This window comes from Callithrix jacchus, chromosome 11 (genome assembly GCF_049354715.1).
Source record: "Callithrix jacchus isolate 240 chromosome 11, calJac240_pri, whole genome shotgun sequence".
In the NCBI taxonomy this organism is placed as follows: domain Eukaryota; kingdom Metazoa; phylum Chordata; class Mammalia; order Primates; family Cebidae; genus Callithrix; species Callithrix jacchus.
In genome coordinates this window covers 107,206,593-107,228,381 of record NC_133512.1, presented here as the reverse complement: position 1 = coordinate 107,228,381, position 21,789 = coordinate 107,206,593, and the positions used below count along the sequence as shown (strand labels likewise).

Sequence of the window (21,789 nt, the reverse complement as noted above, 5' to 3'; positions counted from 1 at the left end):
CCAGTCTCAGATGTTTCTTTATAGCAATGCAAGAACAGACTAATACAGTATGTTTTTATAACAGCACTAAAAAGTAGATGGAGTAAATCTAGCAAGAGATACATACGTAAAATTTTTACCAAAAAAGAAATGCCAAAATACATTAAAGATCTAAATGAAGGAGAGATGTTCCAGGTCATTTTTAGAATACTCAGTATTTATTGGCATCAAATTTTGCCCAAATTTATCTCTAGAGTTAACATGTTCAAAATAAAAATCTCCACAATACTTGTTTGCTTGCTTTTGGTAGAGTGGTATCAGCTTGTAATGAGGTAACTCAAAAATTTATATAAAAATAAAAGGGGGAAAAAAAGCCAAGACATACTTGAAGGAGGAGGACCTACCAGACACTAGTTCTTATCAAAAGGTTAGTAAGATAGTGTGCTTGGTGCTAGCCCACTGGAACAGGAGGGTGGGTGAGTATGTGTGTTTATACCACAGGACCTGCACAGATATTAACACAAGATAAAGGAGAGTTGTGGTGTTTATGAGGAAAAGGAAAAGAATGGATTACTTAAAATATGGTGCTAGGACAAGGGGATATTTATATAAAAGCAAGTGAAAATACACTCCCACCACCCACACATACACACACACAAACAGTAAAAGCTTTTAGAAAACAAGGATATCTGCAACACCCTGGGATAAGAAAGAACCGCTTAAATAAGGCACAGAAAGCACTAACCATTAGAAGTTGAAAAAAAAAAAAAACTATGTTAAATTTAAGAAATGTTGTCTTTCAGTAAAGAGAAAATCCAAAAAAAACCTATACACATATGAAAAAAATACCCCATTCCATTAATAATAAGGAAAATGCACATTAAAAGCACAAAGAATACTACTTCATATCCATAAGGTTTGCAAAAAATATAACTTAACAATATCAAGCGTTGGCCAGAGCACAAAGGTTTGGGAACTCTCATGCCCTGCCTTGGAAATGGAAAATTGGAAACCATTTGGCAACAACTACTTAATTCTGTCTATGACCTGACAGTTGGGCCTGTTTTCTGGAGTAATTCTTGCACTAGGTGACAAAGACAAGAACTTCTTAGCAACATTTTCCATAATTGCCAAAACCCAAAAATAACTCCAGAATGTCAAACTGCAGAATCTGTGTGTGTGTGTGTGTGTGTTATCCATAGTATATTCATACAACAGAACACTCTAGCAATGAAAAAGAACTACAGCCACACACAAAAACATGAATGAATCTCAAAACAATGCTAAGCAAAAGGTTACAAGAGAAGACCAGTATGAATTTATTCATGTGAAGTTTGCAAATGGAGAAAATTATTTTGGTTTATAACACAGGTGATAAAACTGAAGAAAAGGATTATCACAAAAGTCAAGATAATGGTTGTATCTAGAAAGGAAGCAGAAAGGTGTAATGAGAAAGATAACAGAGCATTTCTAAGGTGTTGGCAAGGCTGTTTTTGTTTAATTTGGGTTTACTTGTTATTTATTTAATTTTGTTTAATTTGTTATTACCTGAGTAATAACAGCTTTATTAAAACAGCATGTGTGTGAGCTATATAATCAACTATTTTAATAAGTGATGGTAAAGTATATATAAACACGCATAAACACAAATGCCTTGAGTTTTTTAATCAAATTATGATAATCTAAAACCAAAACAAAATCTATTAAATGTGGTCCAAAACTCAGCTAGGTTGAAACAAAGGATTTCGACTCTGCACAGTGGCGAATTTCCTTACACAAATCCAAACTGGTTCATTGTTTTACTATCACTGACATCAAACACAGTAAAGAGTTTCAGGTGATTAAACCTCATTTAACCCACCATATAAGCTTTAGAACAGTCTGAGAGTTGGCAAACAACAGACCGCAATGTAAAGTAAAAACGTTAGGGATGATAGAACAACATAATTTGGGGTCACAAGCCCACCATTCATGTTGCCAGGATGAATGCTTAAAACAATGCCAATTGCTATAATGATCATTTGGCTTTTGCCTTGATGACACTGGATTGAATCACTATGATTGCCAGGTATTCTATACTAATCTGGATAATGAAATGAAACATAACAACCTACAAATACCCTTTTCTAATAATTCTTTAAAAAAAGTCTTTAATGTAGAGTCATGCCTTCAATCAGAACTCAATGTTTCTGAACTTTCGATGGCCTAACACAAAGACGAAACAGTTCTAAGACGAAGTATTGCTCCTGTGCCTTCATGAGCAATGGCAAGATTTTGTCTTTCAAATAAACTCTTAATTTGTTTTAAAAAGTTTTAAATTAGTTTTAAAAAGTTAAAGGATAAGCCTCTCTTAGACGTTAGTGGAAAAAAAGATCACTGTGCATAACCCCAGGGGTACAGGCGCGCGAGTGGGTGTGTGTGTGTGTTTGTCAGAAACTTGGAGTCTTGGGACAGAAAGAGAGAAAAGAGGGGAGAAAACACCCTGAACAAGTATAGAATTGCCAGCCTCTTAACCAGAAGGTTCAATACTTGGGATTTATTTCCACAAAATGAGGAAATTTATGAGTGTTTTAAAAAGTATTAAAAAGTGTTCCTGTCTGTCTAGGCTTGCACTTAAATAGAAGACTATAAACTCTTTTGTCCAGTATTTTAATGAAAACTATGTATGGCAACTCTGCAGTCCACTGTGACATTCCTACAGCCACGGAAAATATTTGGGAACACTGAACGTGTCAGGGATTCATGATAAGGATTCATTTCTGGAGCAAAGACTGGTCTTGTGGAAAAAGGACCTATCCCTTCTCACACATGGGCTTCTACCTCCATCCCGTACACCAGAAGCACTGCCAGGACATCTCTGCACTGTGCTGTGAGGTGGGTTTAGGGTACCATTGTTATATGAGTTTTATCATTTTAGTTCTGCACATCCTATCTTGGGAAGTAAAGTTTTGGTTATTTCTCTTTTCATTTTACCTTTTCTTCTTAACTTTAAAATGGAAAAAGAAGCAAATGTTCAGAAAGAACTTTACTGTCTAATCTGTTTATGTCTATTCTGAGAATTGCAAATTATAATAGTAGCACTATTTGCAAACCGACTAGAAAAGCAGACAAACTATTCTCACTAGCACATGGGCATGAGAGGCAGACAATAGAAGCAAGTGACAGTCTCCAACTTGACTGTTCAAAGATTAAATCGAAATATTAAAACATCAAAATTCTATCTTTTAAAAAAGTAGCTTTTAAGTTCAAATATAAAGATGTATTTAAAAAAGGTTTTTTTCTTCAACTACAGAATCATTTCAGCTGGTCTGTACGCTAATGGGTGACTTAAATACTAGCCAGCATAGTGGTCATAATGGTGATAGCACAGACATTACCTGATTCTCTCAGGACATGAAAATTATTCCCTCTGGTTTGCTTTTCTTTTTTTTTTTTTTTTTTTTTTTTTGAGACAGAGTCTTGCTCTGTCATCCAGGCTGGAGTGCAATGGCATGATCTTGGCTGCAATCTCCGCCTCTCGGGTTCAAGTGATTCTCCCTACCTCAGCCTCCCAAGCAGCTGGGATTACAGGCACACATGCCTGGCTACTGTTTGTTGTTTTGTTTTTGTTTTTTGAGACAGAGTCTCACTCAGTCACCAGGCACCAGGCTGGAGTGCAGTGGCGTGACCTTGGGTTCAAGCAATTCTCCTGCCTCAACCTCCCGAGTAGCTGGGACCACAGGCGCACACCACAACACCCAGCTAATTTTTTTGTATTTTTAGTAGAGATGGGGTTCATCATGTTGGCCAGGTTGGTCTTGAACTCCTGACCTCAGGTGATCTGGCTGCCTCAGCCTCCCAAAGTGCTGGGATTATTGGCGTGAGCCAGCATGCCCGGCCTAGTTTGCTTTTTTAAAAGCAAATTTTAGGGACCAGGCACGGTGTCTCATGCCTGTAATCCCAGCACTTTGGGAGGCCGAGGCGGGTGGATCACAAGGTCAAGAGATGGAGACCATCCTGGTCAACATGGTGAAACCCCATCTCTACTAAAAATACAAAAAATTAGCTGGGCACGGTGGTGCGTGCCTATAATCCCAGCTACTCAGGAGGCTGAGGCAGGAGAATTGCCTGAACCCAGGAGGCGGAGGTTGTGGTGAGCCGAGATCGCGCCATTGCACTCCAGCCTAAGTAACAAAAGCAAAACGCTGTCTCAAAAAAAAAAAAAAAAAAAAAAGCAAATTTTAGGAACGTACATTAGGTAAGTCTCTTCACATAAACTGCATTTTTAAGAGTCAGGCACTGTTACATGCTTGATAATATCTGCAGGTTTCTAAAGTACTAGATGGAATGAACATTTCTAATGTTACCTACGTTGTTCTGATCCAAGCCTTTTAAGAACATGGATTGTCAGGTTACAGACTAGAGACTCTAACTTGCTGAAAAGGTTTCTGAATTGGGGGAAACCACATATTTAAAAAACAAAAGAGGAGAGACATCCATACTCTACTAGAAAAGGGACTCTTTCTGTCAGGTGGCTATGAGTGAATTTACAAACATTATGCATCATATCATATTAAAATATGCAAATTATTGATTATCATATAAAAATATGCAAATTGTTAATTACCTTTCAGGGTTTCCAGCAAGTTTTTGGCTACGAACCAACATATGGCTTCAAAGAAAGGGAATTTGAAAAGATCTGGTGTTTTTAGCCTTTTCTCCATCTCATAACACCTAAATGAATTTGAAGAAATATTTAATATTAATATTAGCATTTCAAAGTTAAATGAAAGTAACCAACCTGAAAATAAAATAAGCAGGTCATGATATTTAAGACCAATGAAGTGTTTTACACTTCTTAGCACCATCACATTTGGACAAGACTGAATTGTGATCTTATCCAGGTTCTAACTATAAGTTGACGGTATACTAAAAAATTGTATTGAACTTCACAGAAGTTCAAGATCATACCTTGGGATTTGTATCCTAGTTTTAACAAAAGAGATTTTTACAAAGGTTCTACTATAATACATAAAAGTATGTGTCTTAGAAAACAGCTCCATGTGTAAGACAACAGTGCAATACTCACCCAAAAGTTTTCTTTAGGCTCAACTAAGCATTCCAGCTCAAGACCACATTTGGCACGAATAGCAGGAGCCATCCCTCCCTCAGGGACAGCTCAGATACCAAGAGAGAAGACCCACACTTGGTAGGTGTGGGAGCTGTTTAAAGCTGCTTAAAGCCTTATGCCCTGTAAGAGCCACCATCTCCCATAATAGCTGTTTAAAGCTGCTTAAAGCCTTATGCCCTGTAAGAGCCATTATCTCCTGTAATAACTCCACGCATAGATGCGTAGCTTCTAGGGAATCTCTATGAGTGTGCCAAGTTACAAGAGTTACCACATTCAGGCAAATCCACAGATATTGCTTCTTACTAGGTATTAGGTATTTCTAGTTCTCCCAGTACTGAAGCAGTTTATCAATCAAGAATCATTTTTACCATAAGCATTGTTACCTAGTAAAAGTCTACACTCTTTAGACTACTAAGGGAAGTGAGTAATGCAAAGATCAAATTCTCAGACAGAGAGGAAACAACTATTAATCCTTTACCTGCAGCAAAATTAAAGCAGGTGTTTTGACGGCAGTCCTGACTTAGGGTTACATTTTTTTTTTTTTTAGCACCGTATGTCACATCTGAGTCTGACTAGATTGTGTTCATTTTCCTCACTGCAAAAATAGCCAAAGGAGAAGACATATATTTTCATAAAATTTTGAAATTTGTGATATTACCTGATTAAGTTCCTTTTTTGTTGTTTTAGATTTGAAATGCAAAGTATCCTCCTGGCAAAATTTTAAAATACTACTGTTGTTAAAAGCGCCTATTCCTGATAGTATTTCCATGGAATCTCAAATAAAATCACTTTTTTTAAGTTTAAAAAAAAAAGAGTATCCTATTTTTAAAAAGGACAAAAGGTCATTTAAATGCAGATGACACAAACCTGAGCTGCATGCCAATGTTAAGGTTGTGCAGGAAGTTTCCCCCAAAAGCCATACAGTCCTGAGAAGTGAGCACAGCATGAATCCACCCTGAAATGGTTAAAAAGACGAAAGCAGTGATTTTTCAATATGTAAACCAAACAAATATGATGTCTACCTGTGAAGTAACTCAATATATCAATATCTGTTTATTTCATATTCCAGTACTAGAAAAGTTAATATTTATTACAAGCTATAGATTAATTTAATTATTTATTAAATGCCCATTATATGCTAGGCTCTGTGCTGAGTTTAAGAAAGGTTTCTTGTAGTTGTTACTGTATTTGTCTTTTTGTTTTTAAAAATAGAGATGGGGTCTCCCTTTGTTGCCTAGGCTGGTCTCAACCTCCTGGCCTCAAGTGAACCTCTCACCTTGGCCTCCCAAAGTGCTGGAATTAAGGCATGAACCACTGTGCCCAGCCTGTTTTTGTTTTCCAGTTTAAAAACACAACCCAACTTTATATTAAAGATTTTACTATGAGACCAGCCAAATCTGGTTTGAATTAGAAAAGCACATTTTCCATTAGAGAACACTAGGATTGGTAGGGCACCTCACATCCCTGGTGTCACCCTGAAATTAGGTCCTGAAAGGACTAAGCAGAGGAGAACCACAGGAGTTAATCTGAGACCTGACACTGTAAGAAGGAAAAGGTACATTACCCGCATTTAATTATGAAGCGTTATGGTCCTATAAATATAGGCGTTGTTGATAAAAATGATAATATGTATTCCCATAAAAATGTTTACAAAGTGACAATCATTTCTAAGACATGACACCTAACTATTGAAAACAAATGCTGACAGGCTTAAAGACTTCACCAGAAATATATACACACATATTTGTATGCAAATTAGCTTTTAAAATATACAAATCCCATTTTATTTATATTTTTCATCTTTTGACCCCTCACTGTACTGTAACACAATAACAAAAAACCCTCAAAGGACTCACTTTCAAGTGGGCCAATTCCTGTGCTCAAAAGCACAAAGCCTTGAGCTTGACCTTGAAACCACAAATTAGAAGTTTGTGCCAACTACAAATCCCACACATCAGTGGCTCTCAATAGCAGCAGTACTGCCTGTTCAGGATGTTTTGGAACATTTAGGGGCTTTTCTGATTGTCACAATGATCTGGGAGCACTACTGGCAATTTGTGAGTGGGAGCCATAAGTGCAACATAGGAGAGAGTTCCACACAAAATGAAATTGTCCTGCATCACTCAGGACTGTCAACTTTTCCTGAGCATTCATATAGGTACAACAAAGCTTGTCCTATTAACTATCTGAGCCTAGAAATTAGAACTCTATTGTTTGTGTGTGTGTGTGTGTGTGCGCGCGCGCGCGCGTGTATATATATACACACACACACACACACACGGTATATTTTCCTGGTCTTGGCACAATTTCCAGAAATATGAAAACTGTACAGTAGTTTGTTTGGGAGCTTGTCAGTTTCCAGTTACCTTGGGTAAAAAAAATCACATTGCCTACAGCAGTGGTTCTCCATATATGGTCACCATCCCAGCAGCACTTGCATCAGCCAATAACTTGTTAGAAATCCACATTCTCAGGCCCACTCCAGATCCACAGAATCCAAACCTTGGCCATAAGGTCCAGCAATCTGTATTGTAACCAGACCTCCAGGTGATTCTGATACTCTAGGAAGTATCAGTACCTATATCAGTGCTACTGACAGAATTTGTGCTGCCACTGACACACACCTAGATTGAGTTCCTTCCTTATGCAATTACCATTTCATTCTGTTCTCTAATGCTGCTGTGCCTAGACAGGCACATACTGAAATAGCATTTCATTTTAAATTACCTTTTTTTTTCCTCTTTATATTATAGTTAGGACATTAAATCTATTTTAAAAATTATTCTATGAATGTCAATTTATGATTTTGAAGAGGGTACAACAAAATACTTATTATAAAAGCAAGAAGTAGGAAGTATTTAAGGGAGGGGCATTCACAATGTGAATTAACTTCTCTAGGCAAATAGTTCTAAGGTATTTCTTCATTTATTCAACACACATTTAATATTATACACCAGAGGCAAGGCGAGAAAGCAGGGACTGTGGGAACACATCCCCATGAACTCTAGTCATTAGGGTCACCAAAACCAGCACACAGTTCTCAAAACCACTGGTCTGGACAGTCCATACATTCATTCACATCTCAAAATGACAGACCTGATACCTATGCTTGGGGCTACAGCTAAGACTGATACTCAGTCCTTTTCTGAGGGTCTCTCAAGACACACCCTTTGCCTCCTAACTGTCCAGGGACAGCAGCTCAGATTCTTACAGGTTTGGTCTTTAACAGCAATGGAGAGCTGACCATAGTTCAGACTATCAAAATTAAGAACTCTGTGCATCAAAGAACATTATCAAGAAAGTGAGCAGACAACCCACAAAATGGGAGCAATTATTTGCAAATCATATATACTGATACGGGTCTAGTATAGAGAATATATAAAGAACGCTTACAAACTCAATTAAAAAGGACAGATAACCCAATTTCAAAATGAACAAAGGGTTTGAATGGACATTTCTCCAAAGTGAGTATACAAATGCCCAACAAGAAAAATGCTCAGCATCATTACTCATTAAGGAAATGTAAATCAAAATCATGAAATATCACTTTACATCCACTAGACTAGAAGGCAATTACAGCACTGGTAAGGATGTAGAGAAACTGGAACCCAAATACACTGCTGGCAGGAATGTAAAATGGTGCCGTTTGGAGAACAGTTCAGCAATTCCTCAAGAAGTTAAACGTAGTTAAACCATGTAACGCAGCAATTCCACTACAAGCTATATTTACCCAAGAGAACTGAAAACATGCCTCCACATTAAAAACTGTATACAAACATTCAAAGCAGCACCATTCAAATAGCCAAAATGTGGAAACAACCCACATGTCCATCAACTGGTGAGTGGATACACGAAATACAGTAAAGTTGAGGACCCCTTATCCAAAATGCTTGGCAACAGAAGCACTCAGATTCCAGATTTTTTTTTTTTTTTTTTGATCTTGGAATATTTGCATTATATACTTGCCAGCTGAGCGTACCTAATCTGAAAATCCAAAATCCAAAATGCTTCAATAAACATTTCCTCTTGAAGATCATGCAGATGCTCAAAAGGTTTAAATTTTGGAGCATTTCAGATTTTAAACTTTTGGATTGGGGATGCTCAGCCTGTATATCCTACAATGGAACATTACTGGGCCATGAAAAGATGAAGTACTGATATAGGCTACAACCTGGACAAGCCCAGAAAATAATATGCTAAGTGAAAGAAGCCAGATGCAAAAGCCCACATATCATATGATTCCATCTACATAAAGTATCCAGAAGAGGCAAATCCACAGAGACAGAAGGTACATTCGTGGCTGCCAGAGGCTCAGGGGAGGCAGGAATGGGGAGTGACTGCTGAAGAGTTCAGGGTTTCTTTCTGAGACAATAAAAATGTTCTAGAATTAGATAGTGGTGATGTCTGCCCAACTTTATTAATCTACTAAAAACCACTGAGTTGTATACTTTAAAAGGATGAATATTATGGTATGTGAATTTTATCTCAATAAAAATAAAAATGGAGGCAAATGACATAAATACGATGCCAAAAGAAGTCCTAACTATAAGAGAAACTCTCTAAGGAACAAAAAGTAAAATGTCCAAGATCAGAATTATTTATTAACAAATGTCATAAAAACTACTTTCCAAACATGTTAAAGCCAAAGGTTCTAATTAAAAGCCAACTCCATGTGACTATCATTCATGGTGAGTAGGGGGTGAGATGAAAACCTTACCTGTAGGAACAAATAAGGTATGTCCCTGCTTTACCACACATTTGTAGCATTTATCCACCTTATCCCCAAAGAACACCTCACTCTGGGTCACAGATGAACTCCAAGATTCATAACGTGCCAAATTTTCATCTGTTGGCTTTATTAAATAAAAAATCTTCTCACCCTAAAAGGAAATATTATACTATTTTTGAAAAAGCAAAAGCCATTCTTAGAATAGCCTACAATGATGCAATTTCCCAATACAATGATAAAATTGAGATAATTATCAGACTTTTTTAAGTTCAAAGACATATTTCACACAGCTTATTAGTAGCTATTGCCCTTAGTAAACATTTTCATGTTTAAAGCTTCCCCTCCTCAACTGACAAGGAATCAATAAAGTAGTGTTGAAGAAATAGCTGCAAGACAGGAGGGCAGAGAACCACAAACATCCCACTGACCTCCTCTCACCGTTAAGTAGAGAGGTAAGTATGTGTTGACAGGCCCACAGTCATCTCTGCAAGCTTTGCCCTTTCTACTAAGATCCACAGCATAATGATTATTTTTAAATAAGCTTCCTTTAGGCCAGGCGCGGTGGCTCAAGCCTGTAATCCCAGCACTTTGGGAGGCCGAGGCAGGTGGATCACGAGGTCAAGAGATCGAGACCATCCTGGTCAACATGGTGAAACCCCATCTCGACTAAAGATACAAAAAATTAGCTGGGAGTGGTGGCATGTGCCTGTAATCCCAGCTACTCAGGAAGCTGAGGCAGGAGAAGTGCCTGAACCCAGGAGGCAGAGGTTGCAGTGAGCCGAGATCACGCCATTGCACTCTAGCCTGGGTAACAAGAGCGAAACTCCATCTCAAAAAAATAAAAAATAAAAATAAATAAATAAGCTTCCTTTAATAAACTACTCCTTGCTTCTTCATGAAGAAAAAAAAAAAACAGGAACCCAAGGACCCAGCATCAAATATAGCCCAGAACATTACTGAGGCACAAGCATTTGATATAGATGAAGACTCAGTTTCAATACCAGTTCTCTCCAATAGAACTTTCTGTGATAATGGAAATGTTTTGTGTCTGTGCTAACCAATACAGTAGTCATTAGCCACATGTGGCTACTGAGCACTTGAAATGTGCCTAGTATAAATGAGGAACTGAATTTTTAATTACATTCCATTTTAATTATTTAAATTTAGTCACACATGGCTAGTGACTACTGTTTTAAACAATGCAGCTCTAGATAAAGCAAGATGAATATAAATTAAAAAGAATTTTTTGTTTGTTTGTTTGTTTTTTGAGATAGGGTCTCGCTCTGTTGCCCAGGCTGGAGTGCAGTGATGCAGTCACAGCACACTGCAGCTTCAAATTCCTGGGCTCAGGTGATCCTTCTGCCTCAGCCTCTTGAACAGCTGTGACTACAGGCATGAGCCACCAAACCTGGCTAATTTTTTTATTTTTATTTTTAGAGACAGGGTCTCATTATGTTACTCAGGCTGGTCTTTAACTCCTGGGAGCAAATAATCTTCCCACCTTGGCCACCTCTCAAAGTGGTAGGAACATAGGTGTGAGCCACTGCACCCAGTCAAGAACAAGTATTTTTAAAGGCATTCCTGACTTATCCAACAAACTATCCAAGCCCAACATTAAGGCCAGAAGCAGTTATTACTGTAATTTTGCTCCTTCTTATTTAATTCAGGATATTTAATTAAAGAATAATTAAGGGGGAAAAGAATCAAAAAGAGACAAAAGGTTAAAAGAAACCAACTTAAAAGACAAGGGCAAAAGTAAATCTAATATAATATAAATTTAAAAGTCATGGCTCTTCCATTACTTGAGATTTAAAAAAAAAAATCACAACGTTTAAAGGCAATGTTTAAAAAGTTAAAAAAAAAAACACCCCTCCCCCTTTACAAGTAGCATTTTTACAATAAATGAATATACCACTGAAAACTAGGGCTATATGTTTTTGTCAGCGAGAGAACAAAAAATACCCCAGTCTTACCCAGAGGACATGGTACCAGACTGAAGTTCCACCGAAGTCGATGTGGAAATCGGTATAGCTGTCTTGAACTCCCATTAAGCAATATTTCTGAACAAATGGCTTGGGAAAGACTGAATCATCTGGCCAATAGTTTTCCACCCAGGAAAGTTTTTTGGCTATATCAGGGACCTCCACCAATTCAGACATCCTTTTAAAAAACAAACATATACACAGACACCCACACTCACATCATGAAATTTTAAAATTCTTAAAAATTGCTTTTCCCATCTATACCCAAACCAAATAATTAAATGGAACTTAAGGTTAACAACAACACTTAAAAGTTTAAAACACATCTTTTCTTTCTTTTTTTTTTTTTTTATTGAGACAGAGTCTTGCTTGTCACCCAGGCTGGAATGCAGTGGCGTGATCTCAACTTGCTGCAACCACCATCCGTCCTGCCAGGGTCAAGTGATTCTTGTGCCTCAGCTTCCCTGAGTAGCTGGGATTACAGGCGTGTGCCACCACACCCAATTGATTTTTGTATTTTTAGTAGAGATAGGGTTATGCCATGTTGGCCAGTCTGGTTTTGACTCCTGACCTCAAGCGATCCACCCACCTTGGCCTCCCAAAGTGCTGGGATTACAGGCACTTTGTGAGCCACCAAGCCCAGCCAGAAGTTTAAAATATATCTTATTTCTAAATATCTCTAAGCACCCCGATGTAAAATTTATAACATTGTTACCACTGGACAACTTTAGAAGTCACAACTATGTTTCTTCCTAAAATAAATACATCATTAAACTACATTTAGCTAACACTCAGAATGCAAAACCAGAATGCCCAGAACTACTCACTTTGTATCTGAAAATTCAAGGCTGATCACATTTAACACTTTTGGTCTGTTAGGATTCATGAAGTATTTAACATAATTGTGAAGTGTCATTTTGCTGTCTGCCTGCCTCGCCACATCAATGACATCTATCACTTTGTCACCACCTGCAGAGAAAAATTACAGTCTTATTATTGGACTTCAGAGTTACATCAGCAGATGCTCTAATCAAAAATATTTTAACTTGGCATGATAATTAAACCAACTATAAAACTATGCAGCCTAGACAAAGATTTTTCCTATACTCTTAATTTCTAAAGTTCAACTGGACTTTTCAGGAAAACAGATAATTTTTCAGAGGAAAAGGAAAGCAATAAGACAAGGCTGCATAATTTACACTGAATATAAAAATGATTTGGCTTACAAAGCTTTCTGTATACAGTGATATCTTGGTGTGTAGCATAATGACAAAAAATACATTATATTGGTATGTAGAAATTGTGCAACATTTTCTGGATTTCAGGTTTCTCAGGCATAAAACAAGGGGACTGACTTTTCCCTTTCACTTTTATAGCACCTAAAATATTCAAAGTCTATCGTTTCAAAAAAAACAGATCACTCATTGGAGAATTAGCATGCAAGTTGACCAGGATAGTTTCTGCCCTTCTGGTATTGTCTTCTAATATTCTCCTTCAAGAAAAAATTAGTGGTTAGGAAGCAAAAATCAGTTCACATTAGTGCCAGTGTCTGAAAGCCTGAGTTCCAAATTGTGATTAATTTACATATTTCATATAAACCCATGAGGTGATGTTTGCAGACCACAGCATTGCTACACTAGGAAGCATAATTCATTTCACAATGGACTATGGGATAAGGTAGAATTCAAAATATGGCAATACTTAACCAATCTGAAATAGAAAACAAAATGCCATTTTCTTTCTTTAATGCAACTTCATATAGGTTAAGTCTTGCTTTGTAGACTTCTTTATCTTCAGAAGGTAACACAAATTCTGTTAATAGTATTAAAGTGCTTTGCAGTACTAAAAAGTTAGCTATCAAGCAGTTTGAGCATTTTTTTTCTGCACATGTATTGCACTAGCTATTTGTTTTGTAATTGCTATCTATGCAAATAGGTTGAAGTAAAAAGCCTTAGCCTCATCCTCTAACTTATCAAATATTCAAATTTAGTTGAATACGAAGTTATGACATTTAGATTTCCTCAGTGAAACAATAATCAATGAGAATTGTCAACCAATGGCTCAATAAAGGGACAAGTTCTCAGATATTCCATGCTGAGGAGATAATGTAGTATATATGCAATTTTGAGTCAAAATAGATTTGGGATCTAATCTCAAATAGTCTCTATTTACTGCTGACAAGGAATGACATCTATATATAGTCAGCTTTATCTGTAAATATCATGAGAATGAATGAAATGACTGAAAATGTCAACAACATGGCAAGAGGTAAAGTGTTTCTCCCTTATTTCTCAGGTCTTTCTCTTTGGTGAATTTGCAAAATTACAAATTAAGACCAGACATCATTAAATAGCAATATTCCTAGTCATTACTCTAAAACAGGTTTGAAAATGTTTTACCACCTCTCCTCTAAGCAGCAGCAGGTCACAAAGCAGACTCCAGAGAACTAACTGTGCAGCTGGTATACTGGGATCTGGAAATTTTGCACCTGTATTCTACCACTCCAACCAATCCAATTTTCCAATATCTTCCTTCCTGGTTTCTATATCTATCCCTCAGTAATGATTTTCCCTAAGCAAGTATCAGAAAATGTAATGGCCCAAAAGAAAGCAGTAGGATGAAGCTGAGTAAATAAGAACAGGCAAAATGTGTCATTCTGTTTTTCTGAGCAGGAAACTAAATTGACATTTCTTCATTTAACCTTTAATATTACGAGGACTATCATTTTTACTTTTACCATATTTTCCGAGGTACTTAAAGAAATTAAGTTCGTACCTACATAACGTTCCACATCCATCACAGAAAACATAGGTGGAGGGAGCCTGAGTCCCAGATCATCTAATTTAGGAACCATAATAGGAACATCAAATCCATGTTTCTCCAGATATCTTTGTGTCAGCTGGCTGCCATGCATCTTTACAATTATTTCATCGGCACTTAGGGAAAACATAAGAATAAAAATGTCATTTTTATTGGTAAGTTCAGTTTTAAAAACATACTGTGGTGATGGGTTAATTCATATACTGGATCATGTTGTATCAGTGGCTCTTAAACTATCATATCTCATTCTTCTTCTAATGAGCAATGGTTTATTAATCTCCTTACATAGATAATGTAATGTACATAATTCAATACATATAATTAGAAAAATATATAAAGTGCTCTAAATGCAAAAAGAAAAAAACAACCTTGTTTGTAGTAAAGTATGTACAAGTTGAGTATCCCTAATTCAAAAATACAAACTCTAAAATGCTCAAAAATCCAAAATATTTTGAGCATTGATATAGTGCTTAAAGTGCTCATTAGAGCATTTCAGATTTTCAGATTAGGGATGCTCAGCTGCTAGGTATAATGCAAATATTTAAAAAAAAAAAAAAAAAGAATCTGAAATCGTTTCTGAAACACTTCTGGTCCTTAGCATTTTGGATAAGGAATACTCAACCTGTATTTCAGCATGTAAACTACACTAGAAGACATAATAAAATAATAGGATGCTTAAAACTCGTTGTAATAAATGGTTAGATTTAAGTGAAGTAGAAACATCAGAAGCCACTTGATACAAACTGCATAGGAATTTTGGAGAGCAAAAAAAGGTAGAGTGTGCATTAATTAGACTAAAAACTAGTCAAGCCAGGTACGGTGACTCACGCCTGTAATTCTCAACACTTTGGGAGGCCAAGCTGAGTGGATCACCTGAGGTCAGGAGTTCAAGACCAGTCTGACCAACATGGTGAAACCCTGTCTCTACTAAAAATACAAAAATTAGCTGGGCACGGTGCTGGGCGCCTTTAATCCCAGCTACTTGGGGAGGCTGAGGCAGAACAATTGCTTGAACTGGGGAGGTGGAGGTTGCAGTGAGCCAAGATCACACCATTGCACTCCAGCTGACCAATGAGGGCAAAACTCCATCTCAACATAAAATAAAATAAAATAAAAACTAGTCAGATTTTATCTGACTATAAAATTCTATACAACTATCTCAAGGCTGATGGAACACAGAACAATTAATTCTTGTTCTCCATATTGGAACATGACTAGCATCCCTGGTCCCTCCCCACTGAGACAAGTGTCCAAAATGCTCCCATTGACAACTACTGATTTAAATGACCTGTTACAACCAGTATTTAATAAGTCTTAATATCAGGTAGTGACTTTAAGCCAAGAAGGGTTGGACTTCCAGCTGCCCTCTCTGTTGATCAACACTTACATGCATTACATTAACATAAATGTGGTTTGTCCCTTTGCCTGCCAGATCTCTTCCAATGGGACATTCCAGATTTTATCTCCCAATTGCTCGAAGGATACGGCTGCTATATATTCAAAATTAAGTGCAACACTTGCCTTAAAGGTTAAAACACAATAGTCTCCACTTACACAATCAGATCTTAACTATAGGATGTCATCTGCTGCCTAGGTGGCAAGGAGAAGACAGGAGAAAAAGGAGATGATGATTTTCTGAATTACTGGACTCCGATCTCCCAATCCTCTCGATAAGGCAAGGGCAAGTCTGAGGCATAAGAAAACTGAGAGTCCTTTCCTAGATAGTCTGGTAAGCGGATGGCTTAGATCTTCATTTGACTCATCTACTAAACTGGAGCTCTCTATTACCTTTTAGTTTCCCCAGTAAGCATCCACAATTGTCCCTCCTTCCCCCAACCTCTGAGGATTAAATAGTTCCTTCAACATCTAAGGGAGAACTTTAAATAACCTTTATTCCCTGATCTCAAATGTTTGGTGTTTTACTTCCCCTTTTGATCAAACATGCATAATGACAAGTGTTTAAAATATAGTACAACATTTTTTGCAGGAGGAAAAACAGGAGACAAACTAACCATATATCATATGAGGATGGTTGAGCAAGTTATAGTATTACTGCATACTATACAGCATTTAGGGAGGGAGGTAAACCTATGCATACATATGGAAGGATATCTATGAACTATATTATAATAAAGAAGGCAAATTGTACACTATGCATAACACTATTTTATTTTAAAATTATATATATCCATACATCCATATACATAAATGTTTTTATGTAGAAAAAGGTCTCAAAAAACTTATACTAAGTTTTTTTTGTTGTTGTTTTTTTTTTTTTGAGATGGAGTTTCGCTCTTGTTTCCCAGGCTGGAGTGCAATGGCGCAATCTCGGCTCACCGCAACCTCCGCCTTCTGGGTTCAAGCAATTCTCCTGCTTCAGCCTCCCGAGTAGCTGGGACTACAGGCGTGCACCACCATGCCCAGCAAATTTTTGTATTTTTAGTAGAGACGGGGTTTCACCTTGTTGACCAGGATGGTCTCGATCTCTTGACCCGCCTCAGCCTCCCAAAGTGCTGGGATTATAGGCCTGAGCCACTGCGCCCGGCCTATACTAAGTCTTAAAATTCACTTTGTTTTATACACTTCTGTGTTAATCATATCAAGTATATGTAATTTAGTAATTATTGTTACTCTACTATGGTTTTAAATGTTGCAAAAGTTTATGGCGTTAAAACCCAAACATCCTGAACTAATGGTAATTACATTTTGGACATATGCGATCATCCCTATAACCTGTTCTCATTTGTGGTCACTGTGGCAATAAAGTCATATAAATTATTAGGCCAGTGTTTTTAACACTACATTTTTGTGTCAGAAACCTATTTGGGAAAAAAGAAAGAAAGAAAGCTATACGCCTCTCCCTGAGAAATGCACATTCTCAACTGACATTAAATTATACATACCACTTTAGGGAGCTCACAAACCTGTCTTAGGCCCACCAATGGAACCAGACTGAAAACTTTGTACCTAAGTGCCAAACCAATCAAGCATGAGACAATAAAAAAGAAAACAAACAAGCAAACATTTCTCCTACAGCTTGGAAACTGATTTTTTTAAAAATCTGAAAATAGGGTATTTAACATCACAAAAATCATGTGGAAACACTACATTTTAAATATGTGTTCTTTCTGTTTCTTGACAGACCTGAGGGAGCCAAGAATAGATGCTTCTCATTATATGTTTCTGTGTAAGGGGCAAGGGGCTAAAGAGGAATTTTAAAGACTGAGGAGAAATAGCAGGGGTTTTATCATTTCAGGATCTGAAATAATTCCATAATAAGCTGCATGTGATACTGTGATTTAAATTTAAATTGAGCTTCCCCTCTTTAACAAGCCTGGCTATGATCTTGTGTAAAAGCCTATTAAGCATTATCACTTTAAATAGATGTCAGGCAGTGAGTAGGAAATGATCTACATTAGCATGATTAAATGCTTTATAATGCTTTCGACTCTCTTTGAGCCAGACAATTCAAATATATTCCATTATTTTTAAAAACTCAAAAAGCCTAGTCTTGCAGTGGTTGTATGTGTTTCTGCTGGACCCAGGGCAGAGATGCACATAAAAGCAATGAAGAAAAAAACAGAGTTGGGAAACGGGAGAAGGTAAGGCGAAAGAAAAAAATAGGCAGCAGCTGCATATCATAAGGAACCAAGTGCTGGGAACAGCTCCCTTAAATTAGTGTACTTCAAACTTTTTGGACTGTGACCCACACTTAAACATTTTTACAGGGTGACCCAGTGTGCACATACACGTAATGAAAATTCCATGAAAATATGCTTACTTACTCCTGCTACTTGGAATGAACTGATACTTTTCTGTTTCATTAAGGAAGAAAAAATGGTGAAAAGCTGGCTGAGGACAAGAATGGGTTGCAGCCTAAGTTTGAAAACATTGCCTTTAGGTAATGTCACTGTAACAGATATCTTACATTTTCTTTTATCGGAGTAAGTTTCCATACCTTGGGAAGACTCGAGAACGTAATTCCTTAATGAAAGTTCTAGTTCCAGCTTGCACAGGTTTGGAACCATCATCAATTTCTGTGTAGTCATGCCTGTGCCAGTTCCTCCTCTTCTTCACTGGATTTTTAGAAGATTAAAAAAAGAAAATGATTTTGGTAACTGGTGATACTATGTGCTTTCTAATCATTATGTTTGACAAAATCAGCAATAACAATTCTAAGTACATTAAAAACACTCAAGTTTTTAATGCAGTTCGAGGCCTGAGAATTTTGCTTAATGTAATGCTGCAATTACAGACAATTAAGTGTGGATTAAAACCTACTCTTTTTATTTCAAAATATTTAAAATTAAATCAAGGAATTCAAATCAGCAGTGAAGCCTTTTGTAATGTCTACACTTACAGATACTATACAATTTCCAAATTATATACAATTATGATTTTCATCAGAACATTAGGTCCTAATATGATTATCCAGACCATCCAAATGTTCTTCTCAGGACAGGGCCTTTTATCTCACATCAGAAATCTATTCTAATAGCATAATTCCTTCCTCTTTCTGTGAAGACTTACTCCCCAAATAAGCAGTTACACTGACACAAAGAAGAGCAGGTGACTGAGTCATAATTAAAGAAAGACGGGTAGGATGACAAAATAACTTCATCATTCATTCCAACGTTAAGACCCTGTAATTCTACAGCTATGACCTTCAGTAGTCACCACAATCGAAATCAGAAGACTTGGATTTGATTCCTAGTTCAGCCAATAGCTTTCTCTGCAACCCTGGGCAGGTCACTTAACACTTCTGGATCCAGACTCCTCGATGTAGGAATGACAGGGTGGGTTAAGCCGCTAAATTTTCAAACTGTGTGGAAAAACCCTTCACAAAGGAGAGATGGAGAAAAAGCGAGGGAATGATCTCTGGACCTCATTCCTCTTTCCACTAGAGTGGCATCACCTACAGCTCTTGTACATTCTATCAATGTACAATTTCAGTTTTAAATCTGTTTTGTTTTGTTTTTTGAGACGGAGTTTCGCTCTTGTTACCCAGGCTGAAGTGCAATGGCGTGATCTCGGCTCACCACAACCTCCGCCTCCCGGGTTCAGGCAATTCTCCTGCCTCAGCCTCCTGAGTAGCTGGGATTACAGGCACGCGCCACCATGCCCAGCTAATTTTTTGTATTTTTAGTAGAGATGGGGTTTCACCATGTTGATCAGAATGGTCTTGATCTCTTGACCTCGTGATCCACCCGCCTCGGCCTCCCAAAGTGCTGGGGTTACAGGCGTGAGCCACCGCGCCTGGCCCTGTTTTTTTTTTTTTTTTTTTTTAAGTTTGAAAATTACTCTTAGGCCTAAAACCTCCATGATTCTGGAAAATGTACTGATGTCTGCAATTTATTTAGAAATGCATTCAAAAACATAAGATGGGTAAACGGAATAGTTACATGGATAGACATGTGGTAGAGCATGTAATGAAAATGTTAACAGTAGAATCTAGATGGTAAGGCTTATAGGTGCTTGCTGTAAATTTTTCCTATATGTTTGAACATTTTCATAACAAAATGTTTTGAGGAAAACAACTTTTTGATTCCAAGTTATTTTAAACCTTTCCCGCCTTACAAAGATCATAGTAATACAACAGCATTGGGTCTTCATGTGGATAAGGAGAAGTCACAATAATTAACATACATGGAAATCAGGCTTATTCCTATCTAAGAGTCTAAAACAAGATTCCCAAGTAACTTAGGGCAGCCAAATCTTCACTATGGAAGAGGGAAAGTCCCATTAAAAAAAAAAAAAAAAAACTCACAAGAAAATAGAATCACAAAGCAAACTTCCTAGGAAATTCCACTATGGCATCCTTCGTGTGTTATTTTTTCTCATTTAAAATCACTCCTAAAATTTGAGGGTATTTCATTCCAGATTTTTCTACTATATATAGATATATGACTCCATTTTATTTTCAACTGGGATCACAATGTTTATCCTGCTTTCTTCTGTCATGAGCATTTTCTCCTTATTAAATATTTAAAACCAATTTAAAACAGACTACAATTTTAAGATGTAGATGTACCATATTATAATCATTTTTTGATTATTAAGCACTTAGTTCATTCTGAATCTTTCAAAGTTGAGATTAATGTTTATATATATTAATGTTTCCCTGATTAATTCCTCAGAATAAACTCCAAGAAATGCTAGAAGAAAGATCAAGATTTTTAAGAGACTTGCTACATATCACAAAACTGTCTCCAGAAAAGTGGTACTAGTAACTTACTTTCCTTACCAGTGTTACACAAGCAGCCTATTTCATAGACCTGGGTCAACAATGGGCATCATTAGTTTTTTTTTTTTTTTTTTTTTTGCAGCCCATTTGATAGCTAAAGTATGATATCGCATTTAAAAATTTTTTTTTTTTTTTTTTTAAAGACAGGGTCTCACTCTGTCACCCAGACTGGAGTGCAGTGGCGCAATCACAGTTCACTGCAGCCTCAAACTCCTGGGCTCAAGCAATCCTCCTACCTCAGCAACCCCAGTAGTTAATTTTCATTTTTGCAGAACAGATTAATCAGTGAAGTGCTTCAACTTTGGAATTAGACTGCTAAGGGTTCAAACTCCAGCTCTGCCAAATAGCTACATAGAAGGGCTAGCTAGATCATTTTTCTCATTTCTCACATGGAATTGTTATAAATATTGAAGAAGATAACATAGGTAAGTACTTACTTACCTACTATAGTACCCAGCATGTAATAAGCTGCCAATCACTATCATTTCCTTTTAAATGTGCTGACTTGTAGGAAGTTAAAAGAAGTATACAATTGTGCTGTTGGGCTAACATGCTTAAACCATAAAATCAGCCACTGTATAACAGCTGACTGAATTTCTTAAAGGAAGGAGGCCAGTGAAGGAATATTTTAGTAATGGTTACAGGGAAAGGAGAAAATTTTGTTTGGATTATATGTGCCTAAAGAAGACAGAAAAAAAAAAAATAATAATATATATATATACTTAAGTCATCTGTGGGCTGTTTTTTGATACCTGCACTCAAACAGAGTTCTTAATTCCCATTAAGAGGGTAAAAAGTCTACATTCACCATATTAAGTAGGTGTTATACTGGCTAAATGGTATCAATAATAAGGACTCCTGGGTATCTCTGAAACGAACAAGAAACCAGGGTAGCAAATAAGTGAGGCTTAATAGGCCAGGAGCA

General features: G+C 36.9%; 1 protein-coding gene and 1 long non-coding RNA gene across 3 annotated transcripts in view; one reads left to right on the top strand and one right to left on the bottom strand.

Moving 5' to 3' along the window:
- The window catches only part of KDM7A (lysine demethylase 7A), a 96,976-nt gene that overhangs the window by 32,793 nt on the left and 42,394 nt on the right, over positions 1-21,789 (bottom strand). For both annotated transcript variants that reach the window (XM_002751936.6, XM_078343635.1), the window contains exons 3-9: positions 18,579-18,696; positions 14,576-14,736; positions 12,628-12,769; positions 11,792-11,978; positions 9,807-9,969; positions 5,957-6,044; positions 4,586-4,692 (exon numbers count right to left, since the gene is read on the bottom strand). In XM_002751936.6, coding sequence (XP_002751982.1) covers positions 4,586-4,692; positions 5,957-6,044; positions 9,807-9,969; positions 11,792-11,978; positions 12,628-12,769; positions 14,576-14,736; positions 18,579-18,696 — 966 coding nt within the window. The remainder of the gene's footprint in view (positions 1-4,585; positions 4,693-5,956; positions 6,045-9,806; positions 9,970-11,791; positions 11,979-12,627; positions 12,770-14,575; positions 14,737-18,578; positions 18,697-21,789) is intronic.
- Positions 2,660-20,893, top strand: LOC144578438 (uncharacterized). The gene is made up of 3 exons (XR_013524218.1): positions 2,660-2,853; positions 18,449-18,521; positions 20,758-20,893. It is a non-coding gene; the product is annotated as an uncharacterized LOC144578438 (long non-coding RNA).